The 22,023-nt window shown below is 45.0% G+C and overlaps 1 protein-coding gene across 1 annotated transcript in view; it reads right to left on the bottom strand.

Moving 5' to 3' along the window:
• Positions 1-22,023, bottom strand: part of LOC139418469 (roundabout homolog 1-like) — a 154,152-nt gene that overhangs the window by 105,396 nt on the left and 26,733 nt on the right. Inside the window, exon 2 of the mRNA XM_071167940.1 lies at positions 18,686-19,012. Coding sequence (XP_071024041.1) covers positions 18,686-19,012 — 327 coding nt within the window. The remainder of the gene's footprint in view (positions 1-18,685; positions 19,013-22,023) is intronic.

Raw genomic sequence — 22,023 nt, 5'->3', positions numbered from 1 at the left:
AGTGTCTCCACTTCACCTCAAAATGCACTGCCTTTTCCATCCTTTTATGACGTGGGGTTGTGATCAGATATTCCGTGCTTGAATCTCCTGCCTGGGTTTACACAGAGATCAACCATGTTAGTGTGCAATAGACGTTAACATGTCATAGTTGAGCCGCTCGGCAGAGCATCAGGTCTCTGGAACTTCCAACTCTTTTTAAGCAATATTTACAGAGAAAGATAATAGCAAAGAAAGTACATACAGATAATAAATGTGCACAAGGACAAGCACTGACTGCCACCGAGCACATAAAAAGCTCTGGCGGCTGATAGTTGAGTTCATATGGGAATGACCATGACAGAGGGGAGGCCAGATGACCTTTGACCCCCAGGGAGATAGTGTTGACCCTGTCCAGTGATAAGGGGAGTGGTTCACAGTGGGGTGGTGTTGACGGTTGAGTCTGGTGTGTAGGTGAGGGGCCATGCTGTGTGTGGACTAGGGGCAGTGACAGATAGTGGATGGATGTGACTAACACCTCAGCAAACACAAGGCCAGGCCATTTCTCTCAGGCTGCCTGACAGACAGCACCACAGCGTGCTTGCCTGGCAGGCTCTTATCTGACCTCCACACCCATAAATCAGGCAGAAACATAAACACCTGATCAAACAGTACCCCCAGCCGCTGGGCCGCCCGGGGAGATGACACGGGGGGGGGGGGGGGGGGTAGGATGACCATGCTGAAAGAAACAGAGATAGGTGGATGACTGAAATTCCTGCATGCCATCCCATCAACCAGGTAAACTAGGTTTAGTTATTGACCCATGCAAACACCAGAGCAGTATCGGTGTGTCAGTAACTCCCACTGTGTTCTCCATATGTTTACTCCAGTAGCGCATTGACAAATCCAGTCAACTTTATTTGGGTTCAGAAATAGCTCATCACATTCACAGCAGGCCCAGTCTGTACACAAGCAGGCTTTCCCCTGTAACAGCCTCTAGTCACACTCCTATGAAACTGTGACTAATCTGGAGCAGGTGAACACACACACACACATACATACACACACAGATGTTCTGCTCTGATTTGTGTGCAGTACAAAAGCCCACAGCCTGAGTGAATATTGGAGCGTTTGATAGCTGGCTGTATTTGATCAGATTCTGTTTGCCTGCTTGTCTATGCTTGACTCTCACCCAGTAGACACTCGAAGAACAAAAGGTGCTATCTAGAACCTAAAAGGGTTCCTCGCCTGTCCCCACAGTAGAACCGTTTTGGGTTTCATGTAGAACGTTTTCCACAGAGGGTTTACATGGAAACCAAGTTGGTTCTACCTGAACCCAAAAAGTGTTTTACATGAAACCAAAAAGGGTTATCCTATGGGGACACGTGAAGTGTAGGCCATGAAGGATACAGAGGGATCAGAGTTTTCCCTCAGTAAATAGAGTCATTTGTGTTTGTTATTTTTCTCTGATGTTTTTGTATGCCATTATTTTACAGCATCATGCAGTAGGTGAACAGAGTGAATTTGCAACAGTGACTATGTTCTTTCCTTTCCTCAGGTCTAATCTGTAGAGCAGGCTCCAGTGGAATGGGGAAGGAGAGACACACCCGGCCCGGCCCGTATCACTGTGGCTTACAGTGGCTCTTTGTGCTATGGGCCTTCCCAGGCTGGGATACCTTACCTATCAGGACCTCAGGCTCCAGCTTTCTGCCTGCACTGATAACACTGACCAGACCGCTGCCTGCTGCTGCAGCCTGCATCTCTCTCTCTTTGTCCACCCCTCTCTTTCACCCGCCTTACCCTCCCTCCCACCCTTCTCTCCCCATATCTGTCTGTCTTTCTCCTGTGAGCTTGTCATGCCATCTCTAGGCGTTAGGGTTTTGCTAGCACACTATTCAGGGAAGGAATTAATGGGGAGGAGAAAGGAGAGAGGAGAGGAAGAGGCGACGACAGTGGGTAGAAAAATTGCAATTTAGCAACAAAAAAAAAAAGAAGGGGGACAATGCGTTGGACATAAATAAGGTTTGGTGACAGGAGCAGCGGGTCCAGGATTAAGACTGTCTCAGAGATAACAATTAGAGCTGAATACATTAGCCTCTGTGATGGATCGAGGGGCCACAAGCTGAGAGCCAGGAAGGGATTTTTGCTTCTACCATTCCTTCATTAAATGTGAAAGTAGAGAAGTCTTCTGGGGTTTGTGGACATAAGGAGAACATGCTAAGGGATGGAGGTTTAGCCAGCATTATACATCTGCTAAGGGGGCCCCAGATGCACAGCGCACGGCACGGCCAACCTGTTAAGCCAATCCCATTCTGCCATTCTCACCAGCTGAGAGCAGGAGTCAAGCCAAGTTATTTTGGTGTTAGTTTTCTCGCTATATGTTCGGAAAGGGCTATTGAATGTGACAGTATTTCTATCTCTCAAAGGCACCAGAGAACACACTCTGACACCAATCTGCAAGCATGACACACATAATGGTTTAGAAGCTACACACACACACACACACACACACACACACACTCACACACACACACACACAGAGAGAGAGAGCACCAGCCTGGTCTTCTCCTTCCACCCGTTCCCCTGTGGCCTTCCATTCTCTCCTCGTCAGCAATTTATTCTCCGAATTTAGGCACAAAAAACGAGACAAGGGAGAAAAAACACATTCAGCCATACGCATTGAAAGAAGTATGCTCTGTACTCCTAATGTAGTACTACCCCCCTCCCCCACCACAGTGCTGCTAATTGACTATTCACAAAGCCTGCCCATTTATCATCAGAAGAAGAGAGACACAGCAACAGTAGAGAGGAAGAGGAGGACAGGAAATAGACCATCTAAAAGCATCTCTGCTACTCAGTAGATTCTCCCCCATTACTCTGGGGTTGTGTGTGTGTGTGTGTGTGTGTGTGTGTGTGTGTGTGTGTGTATCTCCATCCTCCCAGAGACCCCACAGCCCATCTCCTGTGCTTCTATATGATATCAGTAGCGCTGGGCAGTGAGCAGTGGGCTATATACCAATCATCTAGAACTGGGAAGATAAACCAAACATGATAAACACGACGAACCAACCATTTACTGAGGACATTTTACTGATATTGTTCATAACGATAAGTTGCCTATCCTAGAAAAATGTGAAGTTTGAATGTGAAGATAAATGTGAATGTAGCCGAGGTGTCACATGTGCTCCCTCTCCAGCCTCTAGGTCACCAGGCTGCTCGTTAGGGCACACACCTGTCACCAGCGTTATGTGCATAATGACACTCACCTGGACTCCATCACCTCCTCCATCACCTCCTTGATTATGTCACTTTGGTTTCTTCCCCAGTCGTCACTGTTCCTGTTTTATGTCGGTGCGCTGTTTGTGTTCCATGTTCGTTTATTCCATGTATTCACTCCCTGAACGTGCTTCCTGACTCTCAGAGTACATGGTTACACTAGGTAATAATACAAGTAAAATAAGTCAAATGAAAAATAAAATAGTTATTGCTCGATTTATCCTGATAATTCAGTCGTTTTATCGTGATTTGGATTTTGGCCCATATCGCCCAGCTGTTAGATCATCCTAACATTCACTCTGAAACAACAACTAATGTATGAATGAGTGGTGATTTTCTTTCTTCTTCTGAAAACCTACATTTGGCGTGTTCTTCCTTCCTTGCAAACTAGCAGCTGTCATTTCGTTCATTTCAACACACACAAGCCATAGAAAGTCAGAGAAACACAAGCCATTAGCCAAGAGGAAGAAAAGCAAACACACAACACAGTGAGATGAGGACTAACAGCTCTGAGCCTTCAGCCGCTGGGCCACACAAGCCCAGAGCCACATGGCCACCTCTCAGAGAGACTTCCTCTCCCTCCTGCCTGGCTCCATGGCCAACACCCTTTCCCTGTTGCCGCTTTGATATGAGTCGGCCTCCTCTCCGCTCAATGGAAACGCTGAGCATATGGGAATATAAAGGAATGTATTTAGACAGTGTGTTTCAGCGCAGACACACACAAACCATCCGTCTCCGTTTATGTTATATATGTTAATGAAGGTGTTCTGGGATTGATCCAAACATCGGAAGACTGGACTGATGGGAGAGGAGGGTAGTGGGAAACTGGAGGTTGCATACCTCAGGCAAACTGCCCCAAGTTAATGAAAATAAACACTGTTATTTATCCACCTTAGTGGCTGTGAGTGGAGACTGGAGAGCACTTACAATCATCTTGTTGGCAGTGTCTCCACATCCACAAACACACACCACAGGGAATAACACTTCACATCAACATAGTGAACATAGGGGCAGCAGGTACTGTAGTCGAGTGGTTAAGATTGTTGTGCCAGTAACCAAAAGGTTGCTGGTTTGAATCCCTGAGCCAACTAGATGAAAAGTCTGCTCCTGTAAGAGCGTCTGCTAAATAAATCAAATATAAATGTAGAGCCATGGCTGAGAAATACAACCGACCTGCAGAAAATATTACAAACTGTTTATTTATTACAGTACCATGCTATTCTATTGTAATCTGTTGGATGAATATATTGCTTGCAAAATGGCTGAGATTGGTGGTCAGGTTGCAGTGGTGTTGCAGTTGGTGACAGTGACAGACATTTGAAGTGGGGAGCCATTAGTTAATGGAGTGGGACAGACAGATGGAGTGAGTCTGACCTCCTCCCCTTTCCTCTCGATACAACACCTCTTCAGAGATTACAATCAAAGAGGAGTACACAGAAATACAGAGAGAGAGAGAGGTGGAAGGGTGTCCTTCCTCCATCTGTCAATCACCCAGCCTAACATGACACATATCCTCAGATCCACATCAAGGGGATCTCTCCCTCTCTCTCTCCCTCTCTCCCTCTCTCCCCCTCTCCCCCCCTCCACTAGCAATCTCATCCTTTTAGGAAAACTCATGTCCCTGCCCATCAAAGCCCAGTGTCTTTCTTTGGATGTGGTGTTGTGTATCAACAGGCAGTGTTGGGTTACACACAGCTCTTGTTTCACCAACACTCCCTCTCCAGAAAGAGAGAGGGCGAGGAAGAAAAAGGTCTGACTGGGACAAAGAGAGGTCCAGTATCTACATGTCTGACTGGGACAAAGAGAGGTCCAGTATCTACATATCTGACTGGGACAAAGAGAGGTCCAGTATCTACATATCTGACTGGGACAAAGAGAGGTCCAGTATCTACATATCTGACTGGGACAAAGAGAGGTCCAGTATCTACATGTCTGACTGGGACAAAGAGAGGTCCAGTATCTACATGTCTGACTGGGACAAAGAGAGGTCCAGTATCTACATATCTGACTGCCGGACCAGTCTTCCTTCCGTGTCCATCAGAAATGACCCCATCATACAGCCCCATCAGGTTTGATATCTCATCTAGTGTCCATGGAGCCATCGGATAAGGAACAGCAAACACACACGTACATCACATACACACATGTATATACAGTATACACACACACACACACACACACACACACACACACACACACACACACAGGTGTATCATGTAAGACTGTGGGTATGTATGGGTCTAAGTGACTCATTTCCTCATCCATAGAGGGAAACCTGACGCTTTGTGGTTCAACTTTAAACCCTGCCGCAAGCCTAACCATCTCTCAAATGGCACACTGTCCAATTAGGTCTAGAACATCATTTATTTGCCCTCATATGGCGGCCCTAAAATGGACTCTTCTGCCCAATAACCTTAAGTGAACACTGTCCATGACTTTCCCTTCACCTCAATAAAAGGTTCCATGATTGAATCAACTCTCTGAGGTCAATGGGACACATGTTCATTTCCCAGGGTCCTCTGGCTCCCTGCAGGCAGAGGAATATGCTGAGTGTCCTGCCTGACATTTATTGGATGGGAACTAGGTTATAGATGTTTTTCTCTCTTTTTCCTCCTCCCTTCAGTTCCAGCATGGCTCCGCTAGTCTGACCCTGTGTGTGTTTCTGCTTACCAGGCAGTATCCCAGCCCCTTGGTCACGCTTCAGGCTCCAGTACACACTTCATCTGTCACTGTCTCTGCTCTGTCACTTCAGCTCTGTGTCCCCAAAAGAAGAAGTCTCAATTCTTCACCATGAAGGACAGAGAACGGAGCCAGCACTTCTTGTTTCTCTACATCTCTGTCACTCGTCTCCTGCTCCCTTCACTCTCTATGTCGTCATCACTCCCACAGTCTGACTTCAACCATGTCTCCCTCTCTGACACCTTTTATACATATCTCCCTCTCCCATCCAGCATTCTCTCTCTCTCATATTTTGTACATAATGTTGCCGCTATTGTCTCTTATGAACGAAAGTAACTTCTGGACATCAGGACTGCGATTACTCACCACGGCCTAGCAGAATCCTCTTTTTTCTCTAACGAGTCTGATGAGCCTGACACGAACGACATACTGCTTTCTTTGTAACAGGCCCAGATCCCCGTGATTTGCGTGAAGAGGAGGCGGAGAAAAAGGGGCGGGCTGCCTTCTGAGAATTCGTAGGCGACCGAATAAAACCCCACTTCCTTCCATTCTGCTAGCAAACGTGCAATCTTAGGACAATAAAATAGATAACCTACGCGTAAGATTAAACTACCAACGGGACATTCAAAACTGTAATATCTTATGCTTCACAGAGTCGTGGCTGATTGACGACACTATCAACATACAGCTGGCTGTCACGCCCTGACCTTAGAGAGCCTTTTTATGTCTCTATTTGGTTTGGTCAGCGTGTGATTTGGGATGGGCATTCTATGTTTTTGTTTTCTATGATTTTGTATTTCTATGTTTTGGCCGGGTATGGTTCTCAATCAGGGACAGCTGTCTATCGTTGTCTCTGATTGGGAACCATACTTAGGTAGCCCTTTTCCCTCCTTTCTTTGTGGGAAGTTAACTTTGTTTGTGGCACATTGACTTTAAGCTTCACGGTTGTTTTGTATTGTTTATTGTTTTTGTCGCCGCCATCCTAAATAAAAGGAATACGTACGCTCACCACACTGCGCTTTGGTCTAGTTCTTTCGACGGCCGCACTAAGACAACATTGAATGAGCTGCATTCTGCCATAAGCAAACAAGAAAACACTCACCCAGAGGCAGTGCTCCTAGTAGCCAGGGACTTTAATGCAGGGAAACTTAACCTTTTTGGGATAGGGGGCAGCATTTTCACTTTTGGATTAATAGCGTGCCAAAAGTGAACTGCCTCCTATATGCATATTATTATTAGTATTGGATAGAAAATACTCTGGAGTTTCTAAAACTGTTTGAATTATATCTGTGAGTATAACAGAACTCATATGGCAGGTGAAAACCTGAGAAAAATCCAACCAGGAAGTGGGACATCTGAGGTTTGTAGTTTTTTAAAGCTTGGCCTACCGAATACACGTTGAGATATGGATGAGGTTGCACTTCCTAGGGCTTCCACTAGATGTCAACCGTCTTTTGAAACTTGAATGAGGATTCTACTATAAAGTAGGGGCTCATGAGAACAGTCAGTTGTCTGGCAGAGAGCCTTGGTCTCATGATGCGCGCTCCCGACAGAGTTACCTCTCGTTCCAGTGCTTCTCTGAAGACAAAGGAATTCTCAGGTTGGAACATTATTGATGTTTTATGTTTAAAACATCCTAACGATTGATTCCATACATCGTTTGACATGTTTCTAAAGGACTGTAATGGAACTTTTAGAGTTTTTGTCTGGATGAAATGCTCGCGCCTCATTTAGATGGATTACTGGGCTGAACACACTAACAACAAGTGGCTATTTGGACATAAATTATGGAACTTTATGGAACAAATCAGTAATCAGTAAGCGCCGTTCTCAGATTATGCTTTTTCCGTAAAGTTTTTTTGAAATCTGACACAGACTTCTCCTTAACTCTTGATAGTAAAAAATGTTCCCGTTTTAAACAAGATATTTTGTCACGAAAAGATGCTCGACTATGCATATAATTGACAGCTTTGGAAAGAAAACACTCTGACGTTTCCAAATCTGCAAAGATATTATCTGTGAGTGCCACAGAACTGATGCTACAGGCGAAACCAATATGAAATTTCAAACAGGAAATGCCCCAGATTTTGAATGCGCTGTGTTCCAATGTCTCCTTATATGGCTGTGAATGCGCCAGGAATGAGCTTACACTTTCTGTCGTTTCCCCAAGGTGTCTGCAGCATTGTGACGTATTTGTAGGCATATCATTGGAAGATTGACCATAAGAAACTACATTTACCAGGTGCTCACTTGGTGTCCTCCGTTGCAATTATTGCGTAATCTCCACTTCATCTTCTCTTTATGCAGACCACCATAGTGCCTGTGCCCAGAAACACTAAGGTAAACTGCCTAAATGACTACCGACCTGTAGCACTCATGTCTGTAGCCATGAAGTGCTTTGAAAGGCTGGGCATGGCTCACAAACACCACTATCCCAGAAACCCTAGACCCACTCCAATTTGCATACCGCCCCAACATATCCACAGATGATGCAATCTCTATTGCACTCCACAGTGCTCTTTCACAGATGGACAAAAGGAACACCTATGTGAGAATGCTATTCATTGACTACAGCTCAGCATTCAACACCATAGTGCCCTCAAAGTTCATCAATAAGCCAAGGACCCTGGGACTAAACACCTCCCTCTGCAACTGGATGCTGGACTTCCTGAGAGACTGCCCCCAGGTGGTAAGGGTAGGTAACAACAAATCCGCCATGCTGATCCTCAACACAGGGGCGCGTTCTCAGTTCCCTCCTGTACTCCCTGCTCACTCATGACTGCACAGCCAGTCATGACTTCAACACAATCATTAAGTTTGCCGATGACACAACAGTGGTAGGCCTGATCACCGACAACGACGAGACAGCCTAAAGGGAAGAGGTCAGAGACCTGGCCGTGTCGTGCCAGGACAACAACCTCTCCCTCAACATACTCAAGACAAAGGAGATGATTGTGGACTACAAGCACACCGAGATGGTCGTGAAGGGGGCACGACAAAGCCTATTCCCCCGAGGGAGACTGAAAAGTTTTGGCATGGGTCCTCAGATCCTCAAAAGGTTCTACAGCTGCACCATCGAGAGCATCCTGACTGGTTGCATCACTGCCTGGTATGGCAACTGCTCAGCATCCGACCGCAAGGCACTACGGAGGGTAGTGCGAACGGCCCAGTACTTCACTGGGGCCAAGCTTCCTTCCATCCAGGACCTCTATACCAGACGGTGTCAGAGGAAGGCCCTAAAATTGTCAAAGACTCCAGCCACCCTAGTCATAGACTGTTTTCTCTGCTACTGCATGGCAAGTGGTACCAGAGCACCAAGTCTAGGTCCAAGAGGCTTTTAAACATCTTCTACCCCCAAGCCATAAGACTCCTGAACACCTAATCAAATGGCTACCCAGACTATTTGCATTGCCCCTCCCCCTCGCTCCTCTCCCCCTTTACACCGCTGCTACTCTCTGTTGTTATCATCTATGCATAGTCACTTTAATAACTCTACCTTCCTGTACATATTACCTCAACTGACCAGTGCCCCCGCACATTGACTCTGTATATCGTCTCGCTATTGTTATTTTACTGCTGCTCTTTAATTACTTGTTACTTTTATTTCTTATTCGTATCCGTATTTTTTAAAACTGCATTGTCGGTTAGGGGCTCAAAAGTAAGCATTTCACTGGCATGGGCCCTCAGATCATCACAAAGTGCTACTGCTGCACCATTGAGAGCACCTTGACTGGCTGCATCACCGCTTGTTATGGCAACTGCTTGGCATCCGACCATAAGGCGCCACAGAGGGTAGTGCATACAGCCCAGTACATCAAACTCCAACCACCCAAGTCATGGACTGTTCTCTCTGCTACCACATGGCAAGCGCTACCGGAGCGCCAAGTCTGGGACCAAAAGGCTCCTGAACAGCTTCTACCCCAAAGCCATAAGACTGCTGAACATTTAATCAAATGGCCACCTGGACTATTTGCAATGCTGCCCCTTTTTTTAGTTCTGACTCTCTTGCACTGGCTCTATGAACACTCAATGGACTCTACCCACACACTCACATATACCACACACACACACACACACACACACACACACACACACACACACACACACACACACACACACACACACACACACACACACACACACACACACACACACACACACACACACACACACACACACACACACACACACACACACACACACACACACACTGACTGATGTCTTGAGATGTTGCTTCAATATATCCACGTAATTTTCCTTCCTCATGATGCCATCTATTTTGTGAAGTGCACCAGACCCTCTTGCAGTAAAGCACCCCCACACCATGATGTTGCCACCCCCGTGCATCATGGTTGGGATGGTGTTCTTCAGCTTGCAAACCTCCCCCTTTTTTCTCCAAACATAACGATGGTCATTATGGCCAAACAGTTCTATTTTTGTTTCATCAGACCAGAGGACATTTCTCCAAAATGTACAATCTTTGTCCCCATGTGCAGTTGCAAACCGTAGTCTGGCTTTTTTATGGCGGTTTTGGAGCCGTGGCTTCTTCCTTGCTGAGAGGCCTTTCAGGTTATGTCTATAGGACTCGTTTTACTGTGGATATAGATACTTTTGTACCTGTTTCCTCCAGCATCTTCACAAGGTCCTTTGCTGTTGTTCTAGGATTGATTTGCACTTTTTCGCACCAAAGTATGTTAATCTCTAGGAGACAGAACTCGTCTCCTTCCTGAGCGGTATGATGGCTGCGTGGTCCCATGGTGTTTATACTTGCGGACTATTGTTTGTACAGATAAACGTGGTACCTTCAGGCGTTTGGAAATTGCTCCCAAGGACGAACTAGAGGTCTTGGCTGATTTCTGTTGATTTTCCCATGATGTCAAGCAAAGAGGCACTGAGTTTGAAGGTAGACCTTGAAATACATCCACAGGTACACCTCCAATTGACTCAAATGACTCAATCAGAAGCTTCTAAAGCCATGACATCATTTTCTGGAATTTCCCAAGCTGTTTAAAGGCACAGTCAATTTAGTGTATGTAAACTTCTGACCCACTGGAATTATGATAGTGAATTATAAGTGACATAATCTGTCTGTAAACAATTGTTGTAAAGATTACTTGTGTCATGCAAAAAGTAGATAGAATAGAAAAGTCCTACCCATCTTGCCAAAACTATAGTTTGTTAAGAAGAAATTTGTGGAGTGGTTGAAAAACGTGTTTTAATGACTCCAACCTAAGTGCATGTAAACTTCCGACTTCAACTGTAGATACTGTATTACCTCAACTACAACTACAACTACCCCTGCACTGTACACTCGGTACCAGTACTCATGTATATAACTTTGTTATTGCTATTTCATTGTGTTACTATTTCCTTTTTTTTCTTACTTTTTAATTCTGCATTGTTGGGAAGTAAGCATTTCATGGTAAAGTCAACACCTGTTGTATTTGGCACATGTGACAAATAAAATGTTATATGATTTAGACCACATTAGGCTAACACATGTTGACTCTCTTATAGCCCAAACTCAGGAGTATCAGACAGAGGGGGCTCTGTTCCACCGCATATGGGAGACCCCTGGACCCTGAACTGACCCGTGGATGACCCCTGCGTCAGTTGGACCCCTTTGAGTTGAATCAGTAGGAAATAACTCAGTTGAGATTCTACAAGCTGTCCCTCTGTTCTAGCTCAACTTTAAACCTCAACATCCCAAAATAAACTCCCCAGGTGGACAAATAGCATAAAGAAAGACAGGTTTGGTGTTGGGCAGCAGTAGACCTCCTCAGAGTGAGTCAGCGGATCGGACACAGGAAGTTGCTGGGTGATAGATGGATACCCAGTGTGACTGAGGCAGGGACGGGGTGTTAGGGCATGCCCACTGTCGTTAATCCCTGTCACCAGGAAGGAGAGGAACACACCATCTCTGCTGTCCTCTGTTATCAGTGCTTCCCTCTCTTCTCTGTCCTTCCTGCCTGCTGCCAGAATCAGTGCCTTTGTCCCCTTCACCACCCCTACCCCTCCTTTATAGTCACCAAGGATGAAAAGAAAGTCACAATGTTCTTTTGTGACACCCCTGACCTCTAACCTCTGCCCCCTGCCCCTGCTCATTCCACCACCCTCCCCAGGGCCATAAAAAAACACACTTTTGGTTGATGTGTATTTTGGACATGCAGGCGGACAAAGTCCTCACGGGGGGACAATGGGGTGAAAGCGTGTCTAACGGGCAACACAACGGGCTTACCCCTCACACTGGGCAGACTCTGACAGAATAACACTGGCACCTGTTAGCAATACAGAAACCCTTAGTCTAAACTGGTGCACTACTAGACACACAAACACACACACACACAGCTGTTGTGGATGGCAGGTGGGTCCTATAGTAAAAGTCCACCAACCTTTTTGGAGTTTTTACCATAGGGATGTGAAGCAGACATGTTTGTGTGAATTGATACCACATTTCCACAAGTCATGGCATATTATGCATTTGTCACATCTCAAAAACCGTACCCCTGGGCCCTCTGACAGTCCCAACCTACCCGTGACCCCTCAGTAAGACTTGTTATGGATACGGCTCTGGGACAGGGAGGACGTGCTCAGCCCTGAGAGGCCCAGGACACATGCTGAGACACGCTGTGGGAGCCTAACGGGAGCATGTTCTCCTGGGATCTCTAGCCTTTTCCCTTGACTGTGAGGGGACCCCACAGCAAGAAGTGATCTGAATACATCGGGGGGACTGACTGAAGTAATGAATGATGCTGTAAAAAAAGTTAATCAAAGGCAAATAATCAAAGTAAACAAATGACCTTCACTGGAAAGGGGTTTGAAAAGAGTGACACAGAGAGCCGGGTACGGCTCTACTTAAACAGAAAACCCACTCCAAAAATGTACTCTTTTTTTTTTTCATCATCGACAAAAAAAACAAAAAGATTTCAAGATATTGGACATTCAAGAAGCAAAGTGTCACTGGCCACATCATCATGATGATGCAAAAAACATTCCCTTTAAGGCATCAGGTTAAAGGTGGTGGCTAAACTAGGAAGGAGAAGATGAGTGGGGAGGGTGGCGTGACAGAGGCCTAGGTGCTGGGGGGTGGGGACAGGGGGCAAGGGGACAGAGGGAGAGCAGAGGCCTAGAAGACAGGAGTAACAGAGAGCTATTGAAGTAGGTCAGTGTCAGTCTATATGGGAAGATCGCATGCAACTACAGCAGGTCACCTGACCGCTCCCCTCGTACAAAGATCCAATATGTGCATAAATGTGTAACTGGATTCACTGACATTACTATTAAGCTCTGGTTGTGCAAAATTAGCTTAGATAAAAACACATTCCTTTTACTCAACAGGAGGGCTGGGACAATAGCCATAGTGTGAATGTGTGCGAGTAGGAGTGTGGTTGTGTGTGTGTCAGTAGGCGTGCGTGTGTATAAGCATCCGTGTGTGAGAGAATTTCATGTTGCATGTGAGAGAAACATATTCTGTGAAATAGAACATCCAAAACAGAGAACTTTATCTGACATCCTGAGTGTAGGATTTGACAGTTTATTGTATGTCTTTTTATGTGGCTGTAAAACATGGACTGTATAGTGTTTTTTCAGATGCACAGAATAACCTTGGTTCTTGGGTCAGTTTAAGAATAAGAGGATAAATAAGCCTCAACAAGAGATCTGAGAGAGTACGTAGAATTACTCTGGCAGAGTTTCCACAAAACAAGTTGGTGCATTAACAAACTAAGCATAAACAAGTCCTAAACTACACTGTCTGGAAACAGTGAACAACAGCTATGTCCAGGCCAGGCACAGTCCAAACCCTGCGCTGATCACAAAGCATTGTAACATTACATACTGTATAAACATTGTTACAGCACCACATCAACCCAGCTATTCGCTAGATGAGTGGTTATGCCTGCCCTGACATGTGAAGCCCTCCATAGAATAGTCCTTTGGAGGAAAGATCATTGACATATATTTGACATTTGTATACGTTTTTGTCCCATTTTTCATGAGCTGAAATGGCCGCTCTAAAATTTGCAGTTTTGAAACGTCACGCTATTAAAATAAATATTCAAGTAAACTTTTTGTCACCACACCTTGTTATTGGATTTTCAGCATTGCACAACCAATTACATTTTTGTAAACTTAAGTTGACCATTTTATTTTAGAAAATTATTTTCACCCCGGAGCTAGTATTTGATTTCACAGCCTTTGGCCAAGATAACTGCAGACAAATGCTTATTGTATCCATCAATAAGCTTGTTGTACCTTTCTACTGGCAATTTGGCCCACTTTTTAGCATCAAAATGCTTCTTCAATGTTTCTTCAATGTTTGAGGCGTGCCCTCCACCAACTGCTCTTTTCAGATCTTGCCATAGGTTTTTGGACAATGGGTTGAATATTTGACTTCAAAACAAAACATCATGCCTTGCACACGTTGCCAAAGAGCTCTAATTTTGTTTCATTAGTCCACAGAACATTTTCCACAGAATGAAGGCTTGTTTAGGTGGTTTTTTCGAGAAGTTCAATCAGGGTTTCTTGAGTCTCCTTCAGCAGCGGCGTCTTCCTGTGTTTACCAACAACCAAATGAAACATTCAAAGAAAATAACATCCTCCCTTCAATCAAACATTGGGGAGGTTTGATATTGCTGTGGGGTTGCTCTGCTGCCTCTGCTACTGGGGGCCTTGAATGTGTTCAAGACATAACATCAGCAGATGATCAAGTAAGGCTGGAAATTGCCTGGGACCTCACAATACGATATTATCATGACACTTAAGTGCCAATACGATATGTATTGCGATTCACACGATTCCTACAATTCTATCTGTGATTTATTGAGATTCCATGGTCCAAACATATTGCTCACCATACTGTGTCTGCTGCAGAGGGACAAGAGAGACATGAGAAATGGAAGTAAAAGTGGTGAAACAAATTGGCTCCCTATTTAAAAAGAAGACGGAAAACAAGCTTTGACAAAAGAAATACTGGACTTTTGGTGCAGGTACAGCCAACACAAATAAACGTTGCGATATTGTCAAAAACTATACGATACAATATCCCAACATGTAAATGAATCTCTATTATCAAGGTGTTTTGGAATGCGATGTTCAACCCAGTGTCCAAAAACTGCATCTCTGGTGAAGGTTGTGGGTCACCCAAACACGCATCAAAAGCACCCTGGAATGGTTCTTGAAGAAACATCGGAGTGTTCTGGAGTGGCCAGCGAAGAGTCTAGATCTGAATCACACCCATAACTGAAGGCGAGAGCTGGAAACAGCAGTCGGGCACCCCTCAAACATTGAAGAATTGGATTAGATCAGAATGAAATTAGATCAGCATTAGATCGGTTTGCTGCTGAAGACTAGGCCAAATTGACAGTAGAAAGGTGCAGAAAGCTCGTTGATGGCTACAAGAAGCATGTGTTGGCAGTTCTCTTGGCCAAAGACTCCGCAACCAAGTACTAGCTCCAGGGTGAAAATAATGTTGTCCATGCCTTTCGTCTCTATGTTCTCAATTCAAATTGTAAACGTACATTTACAAAAATGCAATTGGTTCTGCAATGTTGAAATCCAATAAGATGTGGAGACCAATATGTATTTATTTATTTGTGTAACTTATTTGATAAGAGATAGGGAGTTATTAAAGAAAAGTGCACGGGTGTCAATATATTTGGCCACAACTGTATGTCAACAATCCTTACTCCAAAGGACTATTCTATGGATTTACATTTCGCTAAACCCTGACTTTGCCCTCCCTACCTGTTAGACATCCAGAAATGGTTGAAACAAGGATTATCACTACACGCCCATAAGCAAGGACTAATAAGAGAAAAAAGCCTAGCACTTAACGCAGAATCCAAGATGAAGCTGTTGTTTCAATGTTGGAAAGGGAGTTGGTAATAAGGCTGAAATACACCCAGGAGGATCACTGCTCTCTCTCCCTGGGGTTGTACAGGCAGTTATGAAGTCAGAAGAGAGGATCACTGCTCTCTCTCCCTGGGGTTGTACAGGTAGTTATGAAGTCAGAAGAGAGGATCGAACTAGATAGAAAATCATTTTAACGGCAAAATTACTGCTAATTAGACCATACAATGAGTGTACAAAACATTAGGAACACCTTCCTAATATTGAGTTGCACCCCACATTTCTGCCCTCAGAACAGCCTCAATTCGTTGGGGGCATGGACTCTACAAGGCGTCGTAAGCATTCCACAGAGAAGCTGGCCCATGTTGACTACAATGCTTCCCACAGTTGTGTCAAGTTGGCTGGATGTCCTTTGGGGGGTGGACCATTCTTGATACACACGGGAAACTGTTGAGCATAAAAAACCAAGCAGCATTACAGTTCTTGACACAAACCGGCACGCCTGGCACCTACTTCCATACCCCATTCAAAGGCACTTACATTTAGTGTCTGGCCCATTCACCCTCTAAATGGCACACATACACAATCCATGTCTCAATTGAAGGCTTAAAAATCCTTCTTTAACCTGTGTCTTCCCCTTCATCTACACTGACTGAATTGAATTTAACAAGTGACATGAATAAGGGATCATAGCTCTCACCTGGATTATCCTGGTCAGAGCAGGTGTTCTTAATGTTTTGTATTAATCAGTGTATTTCACATTTACTATAGAGAGAATATATATATTAGGACTTTACAACAGTGCAAACTAGTGTTTCACCTTGTTTGACCCCACGTTAGGAGGGAAGAAAATAAACAACAATGATAAAAGGATAAACAGCCTAAATAAACTGTCTAGGCAGGTTGGTAGACTGCCATGCTCTGCAGATAGTTCAAACTGTCCGGTAAGGGGCCATTTGAGTTATTAGTGTCATTGAAGTGTCTCCAGGTAAAGTCTATGCAGGCTCAGATGCAGCCTCGTAAAAACCTTGGCATTTCAAGCTGTCTCTCTGTCTGGCAGGGCTGTAGTCACCTTAGTTGCCCCCAAAGACATAACACAGTGTTCTTCAAAGGCTAAGATAGAGAGAGTGAGAGAGAGAGTGAGTGAGAGCTAGACCTGTCATCACCCTCAGACTGTCAGAGAACATGACTTCACGGTCTATTCTGGTCCAAGGCTCTTGACTGGGCTCGTTTGGTCCTGTGGTTGGTGACCTTGAACATCCTCCTTTAAAGGAGAAGTTTGCCCAAAATCCAGAAACTACCAAGTGATTCCATACATTGAAACTAGTTTAGTGGAGTTCTCTCTCTCTCTCTCTCACATGACTTGTGTCATTGCTGGATGCAGGCCTTGCTCTGTTCCATTGCCAGTAAATTCATGATTAAGAGACGTGCCCTTACACGGAGCTTGATCTCACAGATTACATTTTTTGGGGGCGAGAGAAGGAGCTGGTGAAAAAGATGATAAGAGTTAGGCATATCGCAGATAAAGTTAGTTACAAAAAGTGGATAAAGAGTTGGCAGCAAGAGCAAGCTGGTGTTCGGTCCCACATTGTGTCACCTTATATTGCAGAATAGAATACACCAAAAACATTGTGATGGTTAAATAGTGTTTGGGGCTAATGTGAAAAAATAAACTCACTAACGGTCCCGCTCATAGAGGTTGATGATAAGCGATCACTCAGTAAAGAAAAGTTTAGATACTTACTCGTTAGATAACTGTCCATTTGGCCCAGCTGGAACAGGGGTGCGTCACCATTTATTTTTTTTAGGACCGTTGATGTGGGCAGATAAATCTCTGTGGTCGCAAAAGCAGACTAACTGCTCTCATCATCATTGCGTTCCCAGATTTCTGTAAGAATTGTAGTCACTTATTTGAATTCTCTGCAGCACAAACATTCCTCATTCGTGGAATTGGAGCGCAATTGCCCCAACTGCACCACCAGTCTGTGTCGATCCTAGGGAGCTACTGTTACCAGATCTTGCTGTGGCTTCAGTGGCTAGAGGGGCAGAGGCCACCTGAAGCTCAATTTGCCTCAATTCTTAGTCTGAATAAATACAGTTTGACGACACCATCGGCGCCCCTCCAGCAGTCTTTTTCTTCACTTGCAAATATTTTGTCATTAGACATATTTCTAGGTTGTTGTTTATTTTTTATATCTAATGTGTAATGCTGTCTTTACTTCGCCACCCCAAAAAACACGCATCTGTGAATAAGGGCATAATGTGCAGTTTCTACAAAGAAGGGATTCCTGAGAGCGCATATCTCCGCTGCTGTGGCAGTCGGCTACATAAAATAATGCCAAATCTTTTAAGTGGAAAAGTACACATTTCCTGACTCAAAACCAATAGTACTTTTAACAAAAATAGCTTCTTTGGCCACACACTTTCAATAAAACAATGAATTTGGCCACACATCGTGGATTTCTGAATAATGAATTCACTGGCAACGTGCAGAGTGGGGCCTGCATCCAGCAACATCACGAGTCACGTGATCTATTTTTCAGCTGTTTCAGTACATCACTACATGGAGGAGGGTGTGGGGGGGGGGGGGCAAACTCCACTGATCTAGTTATAATGTATGGAATCACTTGGGAGTTTTATGGATTTTGAGTAAACTTCTCCTTTAAGAGATTGTCGTATCCAGACATCTAATGAATGACTGATTTCTGTAATTATTAACAACACTGACTTCAGTGTTATAAAGCAGTGATAGCCATCACTTACATCTACATATTCCATCTACATCCTTTGATATAAAGCAAATAGCGATCGTCAGCATGCCTACTTTGTTGCTAGTAGTTGATACAACAACCCACACGGCTTTGACCCACCACCACCACCGAGACAGACAGAGAGCATTACTTACTGGCTACCTCCAGTGAGGCGTTGTGGCTGACGGCCTGGCCCAGGTAGTTACGGGCCACACACACATAGCTGCCGTCGTCTGGCTTGCTGCGTCGGCCGTGGACGATACGTAGGAAGAAGAGGGAGCCGCTGGGCAGCAGCATGCGGTGGGAACGGGGGTTGTCCCGGTCCGTCTCCACACGCTCCCCGTCCTTGTACCACTCCACCGTGGGGGCAGGACGCCCCTCCGCCTTGCAGTTGAGGGTGGCTGGCTCCCCCTTGGACACAATGAGGTCAGAAGGGTGCTCCACTATCCGGGGAGGGGAGTCATCCTGACGAAGACGAGATCCTGAGAAAAGAGGAAATATGACATGAGATGTACATTGCATGTATGTTGGAGCAATCCCTGGCCACAAGCACAATGAGTAGCTCATGTCATGTCCCAAACATCACTCTGTCACATGAATTAATTCCTCAGCCTTATCCACCCTGAACCTAATGCTGCATTCATAACCAAGTGGGAAGGTGGTCATTACCAGTTGTGAAGTTCACGTGCTTTGAACCCACTGGCTAATTGACAAATAATGGCCAACAAGCTGCGTCAACCATAAACTAAAATTACAGCTATCAAATGCTTGTAAACAAATGATAGTGTTAAAAAAAGATATGAATAGATTGCTTTTATAAATAATGTCTTGGAAATGCTGTTATCAAGGTAATTTCCAAAGTAAGTGACGTCAGAGGTCAGCATGTGGGAGAAGTCGGAGCTCATGGATGATAGACGAGTTTCCCACTAGTAATTACCAGTTGGAGGAGCATTCAAGCGGATATTTCCCAGTCGTATGTGGCAAATACCACCTTCCCACTTGGATATGACCACAGCACTACCCATCGCCCATAGGCCTGGGCCTACCCCTTTTAACACACAAAACTGTAGCACTCTGAGGAAGCATGTATCAGAAGAACTAGCTTATTAGAGTCTGGGGAATTAGAAACTACGTGGAGACTATATTAATCACACACACACAAATCTCTTACACACATACAATACACACACTAGCTATACATATCTCCAATGATTAGGAAGCCACACTGAGCCACTAATGCACACATCCAGCAGTACCTACAGTACATATCAGTCTCAGCAGTTGTTCCCTTCAGCAGCAGCAGTAAGTTTACAGTAATTAGACACAGTGCATTATCATTGCTGTGCCGGTGATTGTACCGACTGTAATCCTGTCTGACATTCTAATTTACACACATTGTCATGGGGCAGACACAGCGTTTCTGTATTGTTTAAGGGCCCAGAGTCCCAGGAGGCAAAACACAGCAGTGAGCCGAGTTGACGAACAGAGGCCTTTCTTTGGCATATCTTAGTAAAAACATCTTCCCTAAAACCTCCACTAGGAAAACAACAATTGGTTTACAGCTGTGAGAGTATGATATCAGTATGTTCTGAGCTATAATATAAGAGGGAAAATCGAATGCTATTAATGCCGTTTTCAATATGGACTATATTAGCGTTTCCAAGGCTCTTTCTCTATGTAGATAAGAGATAAATTGAATTTAAATTAAAATTGAGAGAGAGAGAGAGAGAGAGAGAGAGAGAGAGAGAGAGAGAGAGAGAGAGAGAGAGAGAGAGAGAGAGAGAGGTTTACTTTGAAACATCTACGACCCTGCTGAAGGAATTTGATCATATTGAACACAGCTAAAGCGATTATGGGCGATTCTCTCTTGCGAAGCGGCCGGGTCTAGCTATTAATCAACTACTGTTTGTCAGAAGCCTGCATCAAAGTCTTTGATCCTGCTGTCGGCACAGTAACGCAGCGATGCCCTTTGGTCTGCTGACTGTAACAGAATATCTCTGGATCTCTGAGAGAGAGAGGAAGAGAACACTGCTGGTCCAGTGTGTTTCATTAAAGAAGGCTTTGAAGTGTTCCCATGGTCTGTCATGGGGTTCAACCCTCCCTACTAAATTATTTATTTTATATATATATATATCAGGGGATATTTATTTATTTAAGGAATAACACATTAGCATTCTACTGGTTAAGTGGTGCAAAGCTGCAGAGGCTGGCAGATTGGGAGCTGGGCAGGCAGGCAGTAGGCAGCGGGACAGGCAGCGGGACAAGCAGTGGGCAGCGGGACAGGCAGCGGGCAGTGGGACAGGCAGCGGGCAGCGGGACAGGCAGCGGGCAGGCAGCGGGCAGCGGGACAGGCAGCGGGCAGCGGGACAGGCAGCCGGACAGGCAGTGGGCAGAATGAAGGGGTAAAGCTCTGTTCTCTGCTCTTTCAAAAAATGTATTATGAGTGGAGAAGGAGTGTGGACTCCAGTCCACCAAGACCACAACACACACTCTCAGCCTGGATCCCTACTCTGAGTATCATCACACACACACACACACACACACACACACACACACACACACACACACACACACACACACACACAAAAGTATCCTCACTGAGCTCTGTGTTACTGCCTCCCTCCCTCAGGGGTCATGAGACAAAGTCTCCTCACTGAGGTCTGTGTTGCTGCCTCCTTCACTCAGGGGACAAGAGACAAAGTCTCCTCACTGAGCTCTGTGTTCCTGCCTCCCTCCCTCAGGGGACATGAGACAAAGTCTCCTCACTGAGGTCTGTGTTACTGCCTCCCTCCCTCAGGGGCCATGAGACAAAGTCTCCTCACTGAGGTCTGTGTTGCTGCCTCCCTCCCTCAGGGGACATGAGACAAAGTCTCCTCACTGAGCTCTGTGTTCCTGCCTCCCTCCATCCCCCAGTCCTTCTATCCTTCCATCCCTCATCTCTCCAGATTTAGCTAATTTGCTTCACTGTTTCTACTGATGATGGAGATTTGTACAGGTTATACTGTAGGTATGCTTACTGTTTCACCAGATCCACTTTGGCATTAAAGGGTTTAAGTGCTGAACTAAGTGTGTGTAGTGTGTGATTCTCTGTGTGGTGTGTATCTATACTGTATTTTTGTGAAAACTGTGAAGGGCTATGCAATGGAAAATGAATTTGAGAGGATAGAAAAAAAAACAGATGATCTAAGAGAGAGAGAGGGGGAGAGGTTGGAGGGGGAAGAGCAGGGGGGTAATAATGTCCAGTAACTGCAGCCATTTGTGGGTGGTATTTCGCCAGTTTTACTGCCTGTTGGGAGCAGGAAGTTGTGATTTGGCTGCTCTTTCATGTGGCTAAGAGTGGTTCACACAATGCTGAATTAAGGCGTCCGCAAGCTTCCCAGTTTGCGCATATACTGTGTTATGAGAAATATGGCACCAAACCTCTTAGTTAAATGTGAAATTGTGCGACTATGATCTCCTCAGCAAGAACATCAAAAATTAATGACAGATTTCC

Source organism: Oncorhynchus clarkii, chromosome 10, assembly GCF_045791955.1.
Source record: "Oncorhynchus clarkii lewisi isolate Uvic-CL-2024 chromosome 10, UVic_Ocla_1.0, whole genome shotgun sequence".
In the NCBI taxonomy this organism is placed as follows: domain Eukaryota; kingdom Metazoa; phylum Chordata; class Actinopteri; order Salmoniformes; family Salmonidae; genus Oncorhynchus; species Oncorhynchus clarkii.
The sequence above is the reverse complement of the archived record's forward strand: the minus strand, read 5'-3'. Positions and strand labels throughout refer to the sequence as shown.